Source organism: Phyllostomus hastatus, unplaced genomic scaffold, assembly GCF_019186645.2.
Source record: "Phyllostomus hastatus isolate PE091 unplaced genomic scaffold, TTU_PhHast_1.1 phas_contig_196, whole genome shotgun sequence".
Lineage (NCBI taxonomy): Eukaryota > Metazoa > Chordata > Mammalia > Chiroptera > Phyllostomidae > Phyllostomus > Phyllostomus hastatus.
The window spans coordinates 32,522,899-32,539,117 of record NW_025333709.1 but is presented as its reverse complement, the minus strand read 5'-3'; the positions used below and the strand labels follow the sequence as shown (position 1 = coordinate 32,539,117).

Genomic DNA, 16,219 nt, shown 5'->3' with positions numbered 1-16,219 from the left:
TGGCTTTAGAATAGTATGGTGTTGTTTTGGCTTCCCTGAAAAATACCTTAACATTTTTTTGACATAGGAAAGTACATGGAGGGTGTGAGATAACCTGCTTAAGAAATTTATGAGGATCTTCAAGAATCTCTTGTTTTGGTGGTGGGTGGGCGGGGCTTAGTCTTTACTTCCACTTTTTATCTTTCACATGAATGCCCCCAGACAATGGATTCTTTCTTGTTTGGATCATTGTGAAAATTATTTTAAGTTACTGTTTTCGACAGGTTTCTCATGTTGAAAAACGTAGTGGCTTTCGGTCAAGTTTTATATCTGTGTTTATCCAAATGAATTGTTTTCATTTTCCTTTTCTGAGACAAAGTGGGATTCCATTATTGGAAGGTTTTTCTTTTGCTTCTAAACATTTTTGCTTTATTGTTTGTCTCCTTTGGGGGTGGCTATTCCCTTCATATTGGAAAGTGCTGTCTAATTCAATGAATAGGACCATCCAAGACCAGTGGTTGTCCAAGAGTGGCCCATAGGCCATGTGTGATCGAGTCACCTGAAATGCTTGTTAAAAGGCAGATTTGTAGGCCCAGGGATGTTCTGACACATCTGAAATTCTAGGGAACATTGCCTGAAACACAAATCAGTACCAGTGCCAGTTAGTTTGAGATTTGTTGACATAAGTTAATTTACAGGTTTTTAAGATTTTTTATTACATATTTTTACCATGTTATTTATCAACAAATCTACAGTTGTGTCAGCAACCTATTTTGCACCTGTGGGTGAGTCTGTGAGAACACGTGTGATCAGTTGCTCGTTTTGCCTGCAGCTTGTTCCCAGTGGGATCCATAGATTTAATGCCTTGGATATTTGCACTGAATATTTGCTCGTTCTCTGTTTACTCATACTCTCTTATATTTGTTAATACCCTCTTATTTGCCCAACAAGGTCAATGCCAGTTTAGGCCTAGAGAGTCATTTGTACTTAGCTGATATGAGTTAACAACCATACTAAGCTTGGGTGCTTACCAAGCATTAATCTCCTTTTAAGGTGGTATTTTGAAGATCCAGATATCAGTTAAGCCTATTGCAGCAGGAGCAGTTCTTCTTTCTCTGGTGCTTCTTCCACACCGCATAGCTGGTTGCACTTAGTTGACAGAGAACTCAGTTTTCTTGCCATGGAGTAACCTGACCCGCGGTGAGGAATCTGCCCCATGGTATTTTTAGGTAAAATCAGATTTCTGGTGTTCCAAGCTTGGTATCAATTCCTCAATTGTAGTTTCTTAGCATCGTACTTTTTCTAGGCCCATTCTCTGAGGAAACGTGTGTTAATAAGCATGTTATATGACATTAGAAAATGTTTTCTTTCATTCAGTTCCTCTCACCTAGTTTTAATATAGTCTTTCAACCTTGGCAGTTCAGTTACCAGAGGAAGTACACTAGAAAATTGATAAAGGAAAATGAGACAAGTTTGTGGATACTCCTACCCGCTCCAGGGTACATATGAACTACATAGAAATCTCTCTAAGTAGTATTCATTAATCAGCAATTTACTCGAATGTGTGCATCCTACGTTTTATAAGAAATGTCAGTGGGTCCTTTCCCAAGGGAGTGAGATCATCAGATGAAGGTTCATTTGGTTTCAATGTCCCATATCCTTTTGTAAGACCTTGAAGTTGGCAATGCAGGAAAACAGGAACTCCACCCTAGCTCCATGAATTGCAGAACTGTTGTGTTGGTTTATGACCATCTGCCCATTCTTCCTGTTATGACACAGCTTGTGAACTTTTACTGGGAATGGTGAAAAGTAAATTCGCAGGTTTATACAATGATTTGCTGAAAAGGTCTTTTAAATTTATGGAGTGTGCATTGTTTATGGAAGGTGTTTCCTATTGGGTCTGAATCAGTGGCAACTATATTCATTTATTCAATTTGTTTCTAGGTTTGCCTAGTGTTTCTCTCGATCCACCTAGGCTCAGCATACAAAAAGACATCCTTACAATTGTGGCTAATACAACTCTTCAAATTACTTGCTGGTAAGGATTGATTTTAGATATGTATTCCCTGTGTTAAGTAACTCATTATGGAGTGAAAAATAATTTCCATACAGTATAATTGATTTATATTAATTGTCTGTAAGTAGCTAGGTTTCTAAGAAATGATGTAATAATGAAAAAAATGAGAAAGGTCTTCTCCCAAAATTCTGCACAATTTTGCTGGCATTTTTTTTCTAGTGCCCTCTGCCAACACATACACACACACTCACACACACCAGTGACCAGTGTAGCACCTGGCATATAGTGCATGCCAGTTTAGTAGAAACTCAGTAAATATTGAATGAATAAATGAAATCGAGTACATAACCTTAAGCAATAGACTTGAAGAAGTTTTGGGCCATATTTTATAAAAATCAGAGTGGCTCTTAGGCATCTGTTTAGCTGTTTTTAAGAACTTCATGTCATGATAAAATTCTGACTGTAGTAGCAATTTAATATTCAGCTCTTAATGTTACTGAGTGCCTGTTCTGCGCAGGTAATGATTTCATAACGTGGCTTGATATTCTGGAATATCCCCCCCTCCCTTCTTACTTGCTAGCAAGAAGCCATGCTATGATTGATTTTTGCTAAATAAGGAAACGGGCCTTTATGACAAGAAGAAGAGGCCCTTAAATGTTGCCTTTCAGCTCCTACCCCAGAAAGGAAAGTCGAAGACCTTGGGGTTTAACGTACTGATTTTTCAGAAGCTGGTCAGGACCAGCGTGTTTGGGCAGAATGATGAGCAGAGGCTATGTCGCTCCCTGAGAGGAGTGTGGAGGTTCACCAAGAACCTTGGCAGCTTATTGCCATTGTTTACGATTGTAGAGTTTCAAGCATTCAGCACAGTGACACAGATCTATTTTAGATTGCAGAGGGTAAAGGATACCCTAGTCCATTATCCAGAGTAGGTCACTGACACTCAGTCCTTGGGGAGAAAAAGCACCCTAACAGGTGCTGTTTTTCTAGCTTTGCTATTTCAAGACACATTTCTCAGTAGATTTTCCTTTTACCCTCAACAATGGGGAATATTTAAAGTCTTCAAGATTTCATACTGCTTTTTAAAACTCTGAATAAATATTACTTATGTTCTAAACAAGCTATGAAAGTCCATGGACGTAGTTGCAACTTCATGAAAAGTTCAAGTTCTTTGAAAGAAGGGTCAATGATGTTACCTACTTCCTGACATTGACTGTCTCCCTGGGGACTTTGTAGAGAAATGCTGCAATGAAAGTAACCTGTGTCTTAGCGCACTCCTTACACAGCCCCATGAGGCTTGTAGACAGTTGCAGCCCTTTCCTTCCTTCCTAACCTTGTGTCTTACTCTTCTGCTTACTTGCTCTTATCTGGCCACTCTGGCTTGCTTGCCATTTCCCTAGTACTCCACTTATGTATGCACTCCAAGGCCTTTACGTTTGTGTTCCCTCTGCCTGGAATTCTGTTCCTTCCGATGTTCATGCGGCCCACCTTGTCGAGTCCCGCCCTTCCAGAACTCGTCACTCTTTTCTTTGCATTGTCTGTATTTTGTCCATGGTAGTTATCACCACTGTTTAGAGAATACATATTAATTACTTTTTTAAAAATGTCTGCTTTATTGCAGTTTATTTACTTTTTAATTGCCTATCTCCTCTAATTGGACTGAGATTCCATAAAGGCATTGATTTTTGTGTGATTTGCTCACTGTTATATCTACAGTCTTGAGTAAGGTTGGGCACATAGCACACACTTAATAAATGAGTGAGTAAATTAATAGAAAACTCATGCATCCTTGTGAATGATTTCTGAAGCTGAGTCTACGGCTTTTTGTCATTTGTTGATATAGCCTGTCATTGTCGGTAGAAGTCTGTGTGACCAAGTATATATAAGTTTGAGAACAGAACCTTCTGTGTTGCTGTTGTTATTTCTTATTAAGAAACAGTCTCATAGTGTGGCATTTCACAGTCATACTTTCCTGGAATGAATTTTTCAGGGGAGAGAGGGACGTGGACTGGGTCTGGCCCAACAATCAGAGTAGCTTTGAGAAAAGAGTGGAGGTGACCAACTGCAGCAACAGCCTCTTCTGTAAGACACTGACAATTCCAAAAGTGATCGGAAATGACACTGGAGCCTACAAGTGCTTCTACCAGGACACTGACGTGGCCTCGGTTGTTTATGTCTACGTTCAAGGTAAGTGGTTAAAATAAATTTATTTCCTACATCGATTTACAAGTTATAAAACACAATAGGCACAAAGAAGAATTGGAGTACAACAAAAGGCTCGTCCGAAAGGCTCTTGGCCAACAGGAATATACAGAATTCTTCTCTGCCAAGGCTTCCTCTGAGAATAAGACTTATTGATTTGTTCTGGAGCTTGGGCTCTGTTACGTCTCTTTTGTCCTCGCCCAATTAGTTTTGTTCTGATCTTTGTTTCTCAGGGAAATCTGTGTTCACAATTGGCTATGGGGATTTATAAAAAGTCTTCTGATGTTTGAGGAAAAAAAACCCTCAGAAATACTTAAAAAGAAAGGTTCAGAGTGAATTATGGAGAGGTTTCTGTGGAGAGATAGGTTATCTGCAGTGGTAAGAGCTTTTCCCAAGAATGCACAGGGAAACAGCCAAAGGCTCTGGACCTTTTTTGTACATGGGAACTTTTCTTTTCTCTCTTACACTTCAAAATAAACAATTCCATAAGAATTGCACCAAACAGTTTGCATGGTGCAAAGGAACGTGCTGCATCAAAGGGCCTTTGAAGACAGTGTTTCTGTCCTCGGTTTGTGTAGTCTGAGATATTGGATGATATGCCCCATCTTTCTAGAGTTGACAAGTGGGATTGACACCATGGAGGCCAACTTAATATCCATGTAGAATCAACACACAATGTTACATGTATTCAGTATTTGTAATGTGAATAATTCTTGCTTTTGTGTTTCAAGACTCTTCAAATACCCAAATTTCTCTATGATACCTATCATATAATTTAGAGGAATGTAAGTGTTGTAGGTAGTATTTTGCTTGGATGTACTAAATATTTTTTTCAGTGAGGATAATCTTTTCAGACATATTATTTGTACATGTACATAACTCGTTAAATCTCAAAGGATTTGAGGTAGGTAAAGAGGGCTTCAACTTTTTTCCAGAAGCACCTTTTACAGAACAAGAATTTCATCAGCTTTGGAAAACACACTTGCATATTTTCACTTAGATTTCGAGAATGCAGTATAGTCAGTGCATGGAAACATGGAAACCACATCAAAATAACGTATGTCATTCCTGGATTGTAAAATATTTGAGGATTATTTCTGCCCAGGGTAAGCACAATCCAAGACAGAATTCTGTGCCCTCCTCTCCTCTGCACAATTTGAAAGAGACAAGGCTCAGATCTTCGAGAATTTCTGGCTCCTTTTGATCTGGCAGTCTTGGGAGCCCAGGCTTTCTCAGAAGATTGCAAGGATTTCCTGCTTTCAGCCTGTCTGGAAATAGACTACAAGATGAACCTCTCCCATAATATCTCCTTATTTCCTTCTCCCTGGAGTCAGGAAACCTGGAGACATGTGAAAATTCATTTCATGGGTTTCAGTAAATATTTTATTTTGAGAGGATGGGTGGTTGTTTGGGTTTCTTTTGTTTATTTCCTTTTCATGGGATACTGAAATAGAATTGATTTACCAAATAGCTTTAGTCTTACGTCAAGGGGTTAATTCTGTTTCCAAAGGCTTCTATAAAACAGGCAAAAGACTAGCTCTGTAAGATTTATAACATTTCCTAGCGTACAGATGAAAAGTAGATACTACGAAGAAGTAGCAAGCTCTAGCACTGTTTATTTGTACACTGCCCATCTTTGGTATGCCATTAAATTCTGTTTCCTGTCTAAGAGGGGAGCTGTTCAAGATTTTGGTCATGAAGCTTAACAATGGGAAAGAAAACACTTAAGTATTCCCTATGGACAGCCCTTTAATGTCCCCTCTGGTCCCTACCTTACTTCCCTAGTTTTCTGACCCCACTCCTTCCAGCAATGGATGGAGCCAGGAAGTGGGTCCCGGCCTCACAAAATAATGGCTGTGGCATGTGGTGGGCTGGATTGGCTGCCTTTCTGCGCTTTCCAGCTGGAAAGGAAATCAAACTTCTGCTGTTGCAGAGAATTAGTGGCCTTGTCCTCTTTGGTTTAATTAACTCTTCCTTCACTTGGACCAACCATCTTGAAGAGCGCTGAAAATGCTATGTCAGGTGTGTTGGGCATGGCAGCTTGAGCCATCATCCTCTGAGGTCTGAAGCAGGACTTCACACCGTATCAACTCTGTCTCTGGGGAACGGAAGAGTATCCCGGGAGTGTATTAAAATATATGAACAATGTTTGAACAACATTAAAATCTCTTTTGTTTTCTTCTCACTTTTTGCCATGGTGGTTTTTCATGTTGTTGTCATGGAAGATATTAATGACTGCTAAATCTTAAACTAAATACAATAACTAATAAACAATACTTTGTAAAAAATCTCATATGTAATCTTCGCAGTTTTAAAATGCCCACATAAAACATTTCAAAAATTGTTAGTTATTTCTTGTTTATTTTAAAGGCCTTTTGGGATCCATTAACTTATTTTCATGGCATTCACATTATTTGCCTAAGGAAAGAAAGCATGAATTTTTTAAATTTATTTTTTTATTGTTATTCAAGTACAGTTGTCTCCATTTTCTTGCTACCACTTTCCCCTGCCTCCCATCCTCAATCCTACCCAACTTTGGTTTTGCCCGTGGGTCCTTTATACATGTTCTTTGATGACCCTTTCCCTTCCTTGCCCTATTATTTCCTTCCCCCCTCCCCTCTGGTTACTGTCAGTTTGTTCTTTATTTTAATGTCTCCGGTAATATTTTGCTTGCTTGTTTGTTTTGTTGATTAGGTTCCACTTATAGATGAGGTCATATGGTATTTGTCTTTTACAGCCTAGCTTATTTCACTTAGCAAAATGCTCTCCAGTTCCATCCATGCTGTTGCAAAGGGTAGGAGCTCCTTCTTTCTTTCTGCTGCGTAGTACTCCATTTTTTTTGACACCAATAAGCTTGGAGGTAAAGTGTAAAGATACAAGTTTACATTTACTTTAAAATTTATAGATAAAAATATAGTGCATATAAAAATGTATATGTCTATTTATATAAAATGAAGACGTATACTCCTTTATTTTGAAAAAAATTATGATTGATCTGTTTAAATATGAAACCTATAAAATATACTGTAGTTACTGATGATCCTTGTGAAAACAGTGAATCCCATTCTGAGAGGTTTTTTTCAGGTGTTTCACACACACACACACACACACACACACACACACACCCCTCCTGCAGGATGTCCTTGGAGCCATATCTCGACCGGTAGATTGATGTGTGACTAGTGTGAGTTGTCATTCCCAAACATTCACTTCTTGGGTCAGAGTTTTTGAACCTGAAAGCAATCATTAACTAAATGGAATTAAATTTTCTAGTAAATGCCATTAGCTAAATGGAATTAAATTTTCTTTTAGATTACAGATCTCCATTTATTGCTTCTGTTAGTAACCAACATGGAGTTGTGTACATCGTGGAGAACCGAAATAAAACTGTGGTGATTCCATGTCGCGGGTCCATTTCAAACCTCAATGTATCACTTTGTGCAGTAAGTTCTATCTTCAATCATCTCTTATGTTTTCATAATTTTAAGCTAATTTTAAGATGGGTAGCTTGTTTATAAAACAACATCAAGAATGAGATTGAAAGATATTTTAGGAAGGGTGAAAATGACAATAAATAAAGCTAATTTGAATTCTTAAAAATGTCCATTTTTAGTGATCATTTTACATGGTTTCACTTTTGGATGGCACTCAATTACATATCTGATGTTTCTTCTTCTCCCCAGAGATATCCAGAAAAGAGGTTTGTTCCTGATGGTAACAGAATTTTCTGGGACAGCAAGAACGGCTTTACCATTCCCAGTTACATGATTAGCTATGCCGGCATGGTCTTCTGTGAAGCAAAAATTAATGATGAAAGTTACCAGTCTATTATGTACATAGTTGTGGTTGTAGGTAAGAGGACAGTTCCTTTCTAATTCATTATTACCACACAGAAAAGGTTGGTTTCCTATATTAAGATCCTGGAGATTAAGGTATAGGGTGAAGGACAAGGGATTTAAAAACTATGTTAATTCAAGACATGCTGTTGGGCAACTCCTGGTATCTATTTTTTTTAATCAAATAAACCTATGTGCAATGCAGGTTTTCTCTTCTCTTGCCAAGTCCAAGGATGAAAAAGAATGCTATGAACTGAAGCATATTTTATGGAAAATTTAATGTTCAGAGCATTGCTTGGCTTCCATTATTTTAATTAGACCTATTTTATTGAAAGTTTAGCGGTTTACTAAAGCTGGCACCATTGGCTGTTGACTACTCAAATTTTACTATTTTTTTTATCCACGGGGCTACGACATCTTTGAGATCCCCACAGATCTGCTTCGTAAATCTCTATAGGCCATTTTTCCGGGAGTTCTCAAGTATTGGTGAAGCCTTCAGGGAGAGAAGATGTGACATGTTTTAAAGCTACATCATTTTTGGAAAAACTTATGCCAAGTCATAGATTTGTTTTCCTTCTCATTTTCTGTTTTTTCAACTTACTTGCTCCAGGGTCCAAGATTTATGATGTAGTGCTGAACCCCTCTCACAGAATTGAGCTGTCTGTTGGAGAGAAGCTTGTTTTAAATTGTACAGCGAGGACTGAACTAAATGTGGGGATTGACTTCAACTGGGAATATCCTTCTCTGAAGGTAACACTAACAATTTAAAGCCCGATCTCTAAATACTTTGATAATCAGTTCCAATAGAGTTTGCTTGAGAGAGATAGGGACCTCTCTAGCCAGATAAATTGTAAATGTCTTAACTCACACACACACACACACACACACACACACACACACACACACACATTTTAAGGGGCTTGCAGAACAGACAGCATCATGGAAAAGAAGGTGCAGCACCGAGAACTCTGTCCCACTCTGCTACATTCAGGTTGTGAAGATTAGTTTTCTCTGGGTGATTGCATCTTCCCAGTTTGCATTATTTCTCTGTCCTGAAAAGTTTTTGATGTATTTTCCCTTTAAGGGAATTTCTCTTCAGGAAGTGTGTGAGCCACACTTGTCCTTAAGCAACAGTCCTGTTTGCCTGTTTCTGCAGTTTGTACCCATCTCATTCCCTCTATCTCAGATTTTAAAAACCCTAATTCACTTGGTTCTATTTATTTCTCCTGAAACTAAATATATTTGCTGTCTACCTATGTTAAAAGTTCTGAAGTCTTTGTTAGTAGCATTAAATAGTGCTCACCAAGGGCCAAGACTTGATGTTTTGGGTATCTAGAAGCTACTGGGTAATGTTATGCTGGACTTTGGAAGTTCATTAAACTGTTTTTCAGCATCAGCATGCGAAGTTTGTAAACCGGGACCTAAAAACTCAGTCTGGGAGTGATGTGAAAAAATTTTTGAGCACCCTGACTATAGATGGTATAACCCGGAGTGACCAAGGGTTGTACACCTGTAAGGCTTCCAGTGGGCTGATGGCCAAGAAGAACAGCACATTCGTCATGGTCCATGGTAAGATAAGATCTCCTCTGGGATTATGCTGTACGTTGGAAAGTAAGATGATTTAAATAAATTTAGGTCAGCTAGTGATTCCTGTTTTGTTCATTCAGAAGATATTTTTGAACTCTTGTTAGGCAGGTCACATGACCTAGGGGTCAAGAGCATAGCTTGGGTTTAAGTTCCAATTTTATGATGGGATGAGCCAATATATCACTAATGCTTACTAAATAGTACTTGCAGTAGCTGCTGTTGCTGCTGTTATTGCTATAATGTGCAGAATGTTATTATCTAAGATAGTTTTTAAATTTTCATTTTACTGCAAGGCAGAGGATCCTACTTGAGTAAGCATGATCTTTGCAGTTGGAAAAAGCTGGACTGAATTACTTTCTGTGGGGCTTTGAACAAATAACTTAATTACTCATTACTCACTTGTTCTCTTTCACTCACATACATGTCTCCATTTAGATGATAATTTATGTGGCACCCAACTTATGAGCCTTGGTAAGGATTTGGGGTTTTATAATGTGGGAATGCATAGAAAGGTTTTAAGCTGAAACAGACATGTTCTGGATTACGTTTTTATAGGATTCCTGGTTTCTGTTTTTTTAATGTGGTATACTTTAGGAAGGTAAGGGCAAAAGTAGGGAGACCAGTTAGGAGGCTAATTGCAATAATCCAGGTGACAGATGGTGGGTAGTTTGGACAAAAGTGGTGGGGGTAGAAGTGGTGAGAAGTGATCTGATTTTGGATGTATTTTAGAAGTTAGAGTCAATAGAGTCAATTACTTTGTTGGCTATGCAGTGTGAGAAAAAAGAATGGAAGATGACCTTTGGGTTTTTTATCATAAGCAGCTGAGTGAATGGTGATTTTAGTTATTGAAATATGGAAGATGGAGAGACGAGTAAGATTAGGGTAAATGGGATTGGGTGTGTTTGTTTGGAGATGCCCATGAGACATCCCAAGGGAGATATGTAATATATACACCTGGTACCCAGACAAGTCATGGCCGTAGACATAAATTTAGGAGTATGAACCTGAGGCTAGAGGAAAGGTAGATAAAGACAAGAGGTCTGAGGACTGAGTCCAGAGGTACATGGTGGGGTGTGTATAGAGTGTCATGAAAGAAGAGGAGAACGAGTGCCCACGTGTCCTAGGGGGACTTAGAGAAAGCTTCACAGAGGGAAACCTGCTCGAATTGAGGCTTGAGCAGTTGGGAAGCTTGCAGAGTACACTTGGGGAGAGAGAAGGCAAACCCGAAGCCTGGCGGTGTGGGAGAAGCTGGGAAGTGACCGATAGCAAATAATATGGGGAGTCTCTGAACTTCGACTCCCAAGGCCTTTGACTCTTCACTTGAAATGAAATAATAGCCCAAATGATCACTTACAATAAGACAACATTTTTGAGAATAACTGTTTTTATTTCCTTTCAGAAAAACCTTTTGTCGCTTTTGACAGTGGCATGGAATCTTTGGTGGAAGCCACCGTGGGAGACCATGTCAAAATCCCTGTGAAGTGCCTTGGTTACCCAGCTCCAGAAATAAAATGGTAACTCATGGAAATAAAATGCAAAGCATTGTTCCACATGAAAGTAGATCTTTAGATTGTATAACTCCTGGGTTTTTCCCCCATAGGTATAAAAATGGGAGACCCATTGAGTCAAATCACACAGTTAAAGTGGGACATGCACTGACTATTATGGAAGTGAGTGAAAAGGACACAGGAAATTACACCGTCGTTCTTACCAACCCCATCTCAAAGGAGAAGCAGAGCCACGTGGTATCTCTGATTGTGAATGGTGAGTCTGTAAGTTTTCCTTCTCTGCCCAACATTTATTATAAAGAGTATGACCATGTTTTCCTAAATAGCTAGGCCGCTGTTCCTTTGTCGCCTGCTGCTTCACTCATAGCAGCAGGGGGGCTGCTGTGTATACAAATGCTCCAAAGGAGTGGAGTTGAAATTAGGTGTAGGAGAGTGTGTTCTGGACATGTTTGCTTAACAGGCCGTGCAGATGAACCGTTAGGTGTTCAAATGCAAGGTTAAAGGAGAAGGTACCCTTCGTGGCTAAAAGCTGAGAATGGCTGCGGGGACAGCTGACAAGCCTAAGTGGCACCACCTTGTTGCCTGTCTCACGGAATCGAGCTGCTGGCATTGCAAACATGTAAGGCTCTTCTTGAATATTGTGGGAAGCTTCCAGTTTGATTTTGTGGTGGATGTATTAGTGATGCCAAGGAAGGTCCACACTGTTAGCTGGTTGGAAGCTTTTCCATTGTTTTTTTAAAACAGGAGTCTATGATCTGACTCTGAGGCTGTAAAAGGAAGATACTAAGGTTTTGCTTTAAGGATATGATATGAACTTCATTTTCCCAAACTGAAAGATGTAAATGAATTCTCTAGGTGGGGGGAAAATGAGTTTTATGGTCAAGTAAGTGTGGCAAATGCTAAGTTGATGTAAAACGGGCATCTTTATTGCAGGGCCTCTCAGGGCCTTTATTATGCAAATGCATATTGCCATTCTCCAAGGGGACACACATAGTCTTCAAGGTTTAGCAAATTTATTCGACCAAAGCATCCCTCCCCCAGTAAACTCATTAATATCTTGTTCCAAACACATCTGGGGAATGATTCTCCATTGTAATTCTTTGTTCTCCCTGCTGGCATGCGTGTGCAAACTTCAGGATCTCCTTATGTGACATTAAGGTGCTTCCCCATATATCCTGCCACCTCCCTGTGTGTCTCTTGAGGTTGGCTTTATTTCTTTGCTGGGACTTAAGCTTCAGGGAGTATTTTAAAAGTAACAGCTTCCAGAAATGTCCCTTAGAAGCCACTCGGGAGTAGGGGGTTGCGGGGTGAAGTTGGGAAGCTGCTAAGTGAGGTGGGGAGAAGGAAATGAACAGGAAAAAAAAAGATGTAGAAATGAACAGTGAATAATCCTATCTCATTAATTCATGAAGTCACTGAACATTTGACTCACCCTGGCATTTACCCAACTATATAAAATAAGCATAAAAAAAGAAGTCAGGTTTTGAAAGTATAATCTAAGGCTTTAAGTTGAAAGTGATGAGAAAATAGTTTCACATTAATAACTTTGGAGCCAAAAAGGGAAGAAAAAAGGACAAAGAAGGGAGGGGAAGAAGGAAAGGGAGACAGAGTAAGAGAAGAGGTGAGAGTGACTTTGGACATATCATTGATCTTTTTTAAGTTTTATTTTTCTCATGTAAATTGGAGAATAGCAGCAGTTATGTGGATTCAATGAATTAATCAATATAAAGTACTAAGACAATGCTTGTTGCATAAGAAATGTGCTTACTGTATTATTCACAACCACTGCCTTTCACTTCGCCCTGATTTGTGACATTGGAAGGACAAGGAGAAATATCCCTGTAATGTTGATGAGAAAAACTGAGGCCCAGCATGGAGAGATTTTCAGTCATCCAGGTTACTCGATTGTGACTCTTATTAGCAGTGGTGGTGGTAGTAGTAGTGGCAGCATCACTCAAAGTCAGGTCTCCTGTTTCCAATCTAGATGTTCTTTGAAAAACCAAATGGGGGCAAAATTACCTGCTTAGAAAAACGTGGGCTTTAGTTGCTCAAAACCTCTGCTTTCCATTCTGCAAAGTTAATTGACATTTCAAAAGTTGTTTTTCCCATCTCCAGTCCCACCCCAGATTGGTGAGAAATCTTTGATCTCTCCTGTGGACTCTTACAAGTATGGCACCACCCAGATGCTGACATGCACGGTATATGCTGTTCCTCCCCCGAGTTCCATCCTCTGGTATTGGCAGCTGGAGGAAGAGTGCACCTACAACCCCACGTGAGTAGGGCCACACCCTCTTTTTTCTTGCCATCTTGCATTTCATGTAGCCAAGCTCTGCTAAGACTCCATTCTAAGCTGAGAAGGCTATCTCTAATTAAAAAAAATGTTATCCCTCATGGGGTGCTCTTAATCTCCTTCCATCTTTCTCTGTCTTATGTTTTAGATGTCTTTCCTTGGAGTATCCTGCCATGAGGTTAGCTGTTCTGTTGTCATAGGTCAGCCCTGATGCACACCTCTCCAAATGCAGGCTCTTGGCTCACTTTGCTAGTCAACAGTCTTTGGGTTTTCTCCTCACACCAATTAACCAGTGAATGCCTCATCTCTCCTTATCTGTGAGAAGGCTCATCTCGAGGAGGTGCTTCTGGATTCAAGAGAGCAATAGAACTAGCTGCAGCCAGCCCTCAGAGGCTCAGGCCCAGCTTATCAGGTTCTAACACAAGTGCAGACATCCTTAGGGAAAAAAAACCAACAACAACAAGCCACCTCCACCACCCTAAGCAGTTCACTTCCTGTTGTTGTTTTTGAGATGGCCACTGCTAGATTCTTCCTCCGATGCTGACCATTTCCTACCCAGAGGCCACTGTCCCATGGAGATTACTTTAAGAAGCCGAATGGTTTCTTAGTTTCCTTGCCTTCCTTTGAACTAAATTAACTTGAATTGTCTTGTCTATCCAATTTATGAATGGAGGTTTGTTGCCAGAATAGCTGCTTCCCTCCTGTATCCTGAATGAATCTACCTACACCTTCTTTCCTCATTGCTGAGACCTATTTTTAATTGGCACCAAGTCTTGTAACAGAGTAGGATGCATAGGAAGTTATTTCTTTTTAAAAAAATTTTTTGATTTTTACTTACTTATAGAGAGGGGGAAGGGAGGGAGAAGGAGAGGAAGGGAAACATCGATGTACTAGAGAAATATCGATCGGTTGCCTCTCACACACCCCCAACTGGGCACCTGGTCTTCTGAGAACATAATAACGAAAGTGTGACTCCGTTCCTTACTATAGATGTGAATTAAAGAAATGTTTAATTGTTGCATGATCTGTTGTCTCTTTCTAATAGGCAAGCTATCTTAATGACAAACCCATATACGTGTAAGGAATGGAGAAATGTGGAGGACTTCCAGGGGGGAAATAAAATTGAAGTCAACAAAAATCAATTTGCCCTAATTGAAGGAAAAAACAAAGTGAGTTTGAAATGCTTTAATATGAAAATCTGTCTCTCCTCTTTTATGGAAGGATGGCATGGAAGCAGGGTATAACAATACATGAGGAATATTGGAGACTGATAATCAAATAAATCGGATGATAAAATATTAGTATATTAGTCAGTTTGAAAACACCACTGACTTTTAGAAGTACCACTGACTTATTACTAGCTTAGAGTAAGATAAAACACATATGTCATTAAATCTACACATCCGTTGTAAGGTGACTCTGATTTTACAAGTATGAAAATGAGAAAATAATGTTATATTAAAACACATGGTTTCCAGAGCCCGTTTTGTGTAACATGTGAGCTAAAATGACATAATTATACTTGCAGGAATTTGAGAGTGCTCAGTTTAGTTGGGTGAATGCAGTAGGTAGGTCATAGCCGTTGCGGGGATGGCTGTATTTTAATCTGAGTGCATGTGCATAAACACAGCCTCCATTGTTTACGGCCTGGGATTTTTTCTTCACAGACTGTAAGTACCCTTGTTATCCAGGCGGCAAATGTGTCAGCTTTGTACAAATGTGAAGCGACCAACAAAGCTGGGAGAGGAGAGAGGGTCATCTCCTTTCACGTGACCAGTAAGTGCTGCTCTCCAAGGGGTGGGCTGGATCTCTTGCCAGTGGGGTGCTAAACTGTCTGATACTCCGTGGCCCTTGCTATTCCTTTGAGTGCCATGGTGTTTAGGAAGAGGACTTGGGCTGGTAATTGATGCTTTTGTTTATAACTTGAAACCCCTTAGGTAGCTGTGGGGATCATGTGAAGTAGGTATATCCAACTTCACTGGAGAGAAAATGGTTTCACAGGGACTTTTAAATCACAAGTTGTGCATCATATTTTCATCAAAGTTTACAACAGTGCTTGGCTTGTTGGGGTTCAGTCAGTATTGGTAGGCTTGCTGCTGACCTGTTGACAAGGTTGGGTTCCCTGGAGACAATTGAAATGACATAGGAGCAGTGCCCTCCAAATGCTGGTGATTTTGTCTGTTCATCATAGTTTTATGGATAAGCTTTAGCTGATATTTGATAAATACTTGTAAAAATTTATTTACATTTCCAAATAATATATTTTGGTAAAATGATACTTTGGGGGGACCTGAGTTGTCCAGCTGGGTTGTCTTCTTGTATTACTTTGTCTGAGATTGCTAGAACTTCGCTTCTCTTTGTGCTTTCTAGTAGCCTGAAGGCAACAGGAAGACAATAGTGTGCTTTCCAAGTTGAATGACTGTCTTCTAACCATGGGTTTTACATTTCAGAGGGTCCTGAAATCATTCTGCAACCTGGCACCCAGCCAACGGAGCAGGAGAGCGTATCTTTGTGGTGCAGCGCAGACAGAGCTACATTTGAGAACCTCACATGGTACAAACTTGGCTCACAGGCTCTGCCCACACCTGCTTGCAAGAACTTGGATGCTCTTTGGAAAATGAATGCTACCATGTTCTCCAATAGCACAAATGACATTTTGATCATGGAGTTCCAGAATGCATCCTTGCAGGACCAAGGAAACTATGTCTGCTTTGCTCAGGACAGGAAGACCAAGAAAAGACATTGCGTGGTCAGGCAGCTCACAATCCTAGGTAGGGAGGTAACTCTGGGTCATCTGGAGGCC

The 16,219-nt window shown here is 39.8% G+C and overlaps 1 protein-coding gene across 1 annotated transcript in view; it reads left to right on the top strand.

The window, feature by feature from the left end:
- KDR (kinase insert domain receptor) overlaps window positions 1-16,219 on the top strand; it is a 44,226-nt gene that overhangs the window by 2,110 nt on the left and 25,897 nt on the right. Inside the window, exons 2-13 of the mRNA XM_045834375.1 lie at window positions 1,924-2,017; window positions 3,984-4,180; window positions 7,508-7,638; window positions 7,879-8,047; window positions 8,642-8,781; window positions 9,423-9,600; window positions 11,018-11,132; window positions 11,219-11,382; window positions 13,242-13,398; window positions 14,462-14,585; window positions 15,084-15,192; window positions 15,867-16,187. Of these exons, the coding sequence (XP_045690331.1) occupies window positions 1,924-2,017; window positions 3,984-4,180; window positions 7,508-7,638; window positions 7,879-8,047; window positions 8,642-8,781; window positions 9,423-9,600; window positions 11,018-11,132; window positions 11,219-11,382; window positions 13,242-13,398; window positions 14,462-14,585; window positions 15,084-15,192; window positions 15,867-16,187 (1,899 nt within the window). The remainder of the gene's footprint in view (window positions 1-1,923; window positions 2,018-3,983; window positions 4,181-7,507; window positions 7,639-7,878; window positions 8,048-8,641; window positions 8,782-9,422; window positions 9,601-11,017; window positions 11,133-11,218; window positions 11,383-13,241; window positions 13,399-14,461; window positions 14,586-15,083; window positions 15,193-15,866; window positions 16,188-16,219) is intronic.